Below are 4,825 nucleotides of genomic sequence, written 5' to 3' on the forward strand. Positions count from 1 at the left end.
ACAGTGCTCTCCGGCCCCGCCCTCGGGGGCGACACCACGGGATCCCAGAGCAGGAGAGCTGCCTTTCGGGAAGGGCCCGGCATCATCCAAGCTGGACCCCAGGCCAGGCAGCCCGGCGCTGGGGCAGGGCTCTCACAGAGGGGACTGGAAACAAGCAGCAGGACTCGGAGGACACTGCTCCCGGCTCAGGACTGGAGGGCAGCAATGCGGCTGGTGGATAGACACACAAGAGGCGGCACTTAGTCCGTCTCCTGCTCGGCAGTCAGTGGCGAGGGGAGAGGACCCAGGAGGCAGCCGAGGAGTAGAAATGGGGGCTTGAAGGCGAGGCTCCGGAGGCCGGATCAGCAGAAAGAGTGCCCTCGTACCCCAGTGATGAATCACAACTCTGGCCGAGACCGGTTTGGCTCAGTGGATAGAGCGTCGGCCTGCGGACTGAAAGGTCCCGGGTTCGATTCCGGTCAAGGGCATGTACCTTGGTTGCGGGCACATCCCCGATAGGCGGTGTGCAAGAGGCAGCTGATCGATGATTCTCTCTCATCGATGTTTCTGACTCTCTATCCCTCTTTCTTCCTCTCTGTGTAAAATATATTTGAAAAAAGAAAAAGAAAAAAAAGAAAGAAACACAGCTCTGACCGCGAACGGGGAGGTGATAGACAGAAGGGAGATGCATGGCTGCGAGGTGACGGGCTCCCTCCAGCGCGAGGGGAAGGCAGTCTCACAGAGGAGGTCCGTTGACACCTGGATGGTAGAAGGCACAGAGGTCCTCATATAGACAGTGGCCTTTTTTGGCAAGGTGTCGGCAGGCTGGGCGGTCAGATTTGTCTTCCATAACCCGGGGCTCATCCTCGAGGGGGCAGGTATTCTTGACAAGCGACCAGCTTTTGAGCCTTCTAGAATGTCTCTGTTCTTTGTGAAAGCCTTCGCTGGGGAGACTACCTTGGTCTGGCTCAGGAAAAGAAGGCTCAGCACTGACCCCCCAACCTCGACCATGTGGGCGAGACCTGGGGCCTAAGCCTCCCCACACTGGGCCTCTGCCCCGGGGAGGAGGTGGGAGACTCAGCAGCCGCAGAATCATCAGTCCCCTTCGTCCCGGGGACCTCTGCGCAGAGCTGACTTGGGGTCACCAGGCTTTCCATTGGCCATGGGGGGAGGGCCCAGAAGCCTGGGCGGTCCCGCAGGCCACCCGTCGCCTCCTGTCCCCAGCCTCCTCCCGCTCGGGCACCTGGGGCCGATATCTCTCTTTATTGCTTCTTGTCATTACAGCAGTCCTTTTAGCATTTCTTGTGATGCTGGCTTGGTGGTGATGTACTCCTTTAGCTTTTTTTTTTTTTTTTTGTCTGGGAAGTTCTTTATTTGACCTTCTATTTTGAATGATAGCCTTGCTAGATAGAGTAATACTGGTTTCAGATCCTTGCTTTCCATTATGTTGAGTATTTCATGCCATACTTTTCTGGCCTGCAGAGGATCTAGTGAGAAATCAGGTGTAAGCCTTATGGAAGCTCCTTTGTAGGTAATAGTTTGCCTTTCTCTTTATGCTTTCAGTTTCTCTCTTTGTCTTTACTTTTTGACATTTTAATTATGATGTGTCTAGGCATTGGCCTATTTGGTTCTCCTTGCTCGGGGTTCTCTGTGCCTCTTAAACTTGTGTGATTTTTTTTCCTTTACCAAGTTAGCTAAGTTTTCTGCCATTATTTCTTCAAACATGTTCTGTATCACTTTCTCCCTTTCTGCCTCTTCTGGCACATCTGCTTTTCTAATATTGTTATGTTTCATGTTGTCTCACAGCTCCCTTAAGTTGTTGTCCTGTTATTTAATTGTTTTTTTTTTCTTTTTGGTTCTCTGATTAATTTTTTTCAGCCCTGTCTTCTAATTTACCAATTCAATCCTTAGCTCCCTCTGATCTGCTGTATATTCCTTTCAATGTGGTTTTTATTTGTTATGTCATTCTTTATCTCAGACTGTTCTTTTTTTCATAGTACTATACCTTTTTCATACTGTTGATCATCTTTACCATCATTACCCTGAATTCTGTTTCATATAAATTTCTTATCTCTGCTTCATTTATCTCTTCTTCTGGAGAATTCTCTGGTTCTTCCATTGGCTTTTTTTCTCTCTCTCTCCTTATATTGGCTGTCAGTCTGGGTTTGTGGCTATGTATTAGGTATATATGCTATGCGTCTCAATCTTTAGTGCAGGACAGTGTTAAATGCTGTTTCTGACTAATTAGATCAGGTAAAGATCAAAACCTGCAGACTGATAGGATTAGGACTTGCTTTGCCTTCAGGCAAGTGTGGGAAGAATTTTTTTTTTTTTTTTTCCAAAAGGATGAGACACCTGCTTCTGCCTGGAGGCTAATTTTTATTTTTAGTCTCTGAAGTGGCCTCTGGAATCCTGTGTGATAAGGGAAAGGTGTTTACTATGCAGGCAAGACCGCCTGTATAGTAAATGTCTGTGTGGGGAAAGATGTCCTCTGCTGTGTGAGGGACTGACTCAGCACAGGAAACTGAGGTGTCTGCCTTCTGAGCTCTAACCCCAGAGCTCTGAATCCTGGCTTCTCCTCACACAGCTGCAGTCCACTCTGCCATCCCTCTGTCAGAGCACAAGGTGGTGGCTCCACAGGGAATTTTGTGCATTGGCCCTTTAAGAGGGTGCCTGGCCCTAACTGGTTTGGCTCAGTGGATAGAGCGTTGGCCTACAAAATGAAGGGTTCTGGGTTCGATTCTGGTCAAGGGCATGAACCTTGGTTTGAGGCTCGATCCCCAGTAGGGGGCAAGCAGGAGGCAGCTGATACATATTCCTCTCTGGATGTTTCTATCTCTTTCCCTTGTTCTCTGTAAAAATCAATAAAATATATATTTTTAAAGGGTCCCTGAATTTCCAGTCATCTCTCCCTGGCAGACAGCAACGCTACTGCTTTTCATAGCCAGATGTTATGTGGGTACCCTTCTCAGTTCTCATGCTCTCTGCTTGGGGGCTCAGCTTGGGGATTAGATCCCAGAGTTCTCAGAGGCAACCCCCCATAGCTAAGATATCTCTTCAGAATTTCAGCTGCTGTCTGTGGGAGACCAGCCAGCCCTTTCATGCCTCCGCCCTCCTACCAGTCTCTATGCAGTCTCCACTTTCAGTCCTTGGGTATTAGGTTTCTCTCCAGCAAGTCTTTTGTTGATTATTCAGGAAGTTTTCCTGTATTTTAGTTGTGATACCAGTTTGTTCCTATGAGCTTGTCCATGCAGCATCCACTTACTCCTCTGATTTTTAATCTCCACCCATTTTTAATCTCCGAGGTATGTTCAGTTTTTAAATCTAACAACTATTTGGGGGAATTTACCCACCTCTCTGGGGTTTTGAATGTGGGTTGCATACCATATACTGTCTTTGAAAGTTTACAGTTAACATGTTTCTCTGCTTCCCTTGCCCACAGAATACTTCTCTTTGGCTCCTTAAAGTTTGCTGCTTAGAATGCAAGTTCAACAGACAGGTGATCATGGCAAGTTCTTTTTGGGCCTCTGACAAAGGGGGTGATCAGTGAAGGCCATCACTATCTTGGGTTTTGCAAAGCCAGGTGTTCTTGCTATTTGCAGTCCACAGCCCTCCACTGTTATCAGAATACTTTGCCAATGCACTATCTCTTTAGAGATAAAATTCATTAGTGTGATACTAAATATAATCTTTCCTTTAGAGAAAATACAGTACCATGTCTGAACTAATTATTAATATTTAAACTATTTCATCCTTTAAAAACTCCCTCGGAGGGAGTGAACTAATGATTCTTGGGGAAAAGGGGACAGGGAAATGTGGGAAGAGACTGAACATAAACTGCACCTATGGATGAGGACAATGGGGAGTGGGGAAAGGGCAGAGGGTGGGGTGGGAAGGGGGGGGAAAGGAACACTTGTAATAATATGAACAATAAAAATTTATTTAAAAAAATATATTAAAAAAATAAAAAATAAAAAAAAATAAAAAAAAAAACTCCCTCGGACTCCAGCACGGAGGCCACACCATCTTGAAGGGGAGAAGGGCCTTTTTTAGGAACTCATCAACACCACCACCAAGACAGGCCTTGTAACTGCTCTGCAATCCAGCAGCCACTCCAGCCAAAATCCCGCTACTCTAGCTGCAGACCCTCGGACCCTGGGACCTTTACCCCAAAGTTGTACCACTCAGCAGCACAACACACCCATGAAAAACACACATGGTGTCAAAACAAGCCAAAGGAAAATCATTTGGGCAAAAAATAAAAAAGGATCTCAAGTCAAATTTACAGAAAATATTCCTTTATTAACTTTTGGACGAGAATATGTTTGTATATTTTCAGAAAACAACTCCAAGACCATGTGGATTCCTGCAACAGAGAGGGATTGACAGGAGTGCTCCAGCCATGAAGACAGAAGAGAAACAGTCCAGAGATGGAAGACGCTGACAATGCCTTGCCATACTAGCAGACAGCAGCTGTGCTTTGCTGCAGGTTTCCCAGGACCAAACCAGAGAGGGTCAGACCTGCATCACCACTATTTGTCCACCACCCAGAACTGAAATATCATTGCTGATATGTACACATAAGGAAGTGTTTGACATAGAAATTGGGACTCAAAAGAACTGTTGGCCCAGAAAGAAACTCACTATAGACTGATTTCATTTGCCTCTCAGCATAACCATTATTGCTTGTCTAATTTTTGGTTCTTATAAGTGTATTTCTGGTATCACATGATCTCACTCATCTAGGGGAAATAATGAACAACATAAACTGATGAACAAAAGCAGATCCGGAGAGAGGGAAGCATCGATCAGACTGTCAAACCTCAGAGGGAAGGTAGAGGAGGGT

The 4,825-nt window shown here is 46.3% G+C and overlaps 1 protein-coding gene across 1 annotated transcript; it reads right to left on the minus strand.

Annotated features, from left to right (window-relative positions):
• Positions 1 to 715: 715 nt before the first annotated feature.
• Positions 716 to 1,167, minus strand: LOC311614972 (proline-rich protein 3-like; the record flags this gene model as incomplete). The annotated part of the gene is given in 2 exon segments (XM_084870077.1): positions 716 to 1,095; positions 1,098 to 1,167. Coding segments are annotated over 2 exon segments (426 nt in total). The 5' UTR covers positions 1,144 to 1,167.
• Between the last annotated feature and the right edge of the window lie 3,658 nt (positions 1,168 to 4,825).

The sequence above is a fragment of the Pipistrellus hanaki genome (genome assembly GCF_964339955.1).
Source record: "Pipistrellus hanaki genome assembly, chromosome: X".
Classification (NCBI taxonomy): domain Eukaryota; kingdom Metazoa; phylum Chordata; class Mammalia; order Chiroptera; family Vespertilionidae; genus Pipistrellus; species Pipistrellus hanaki.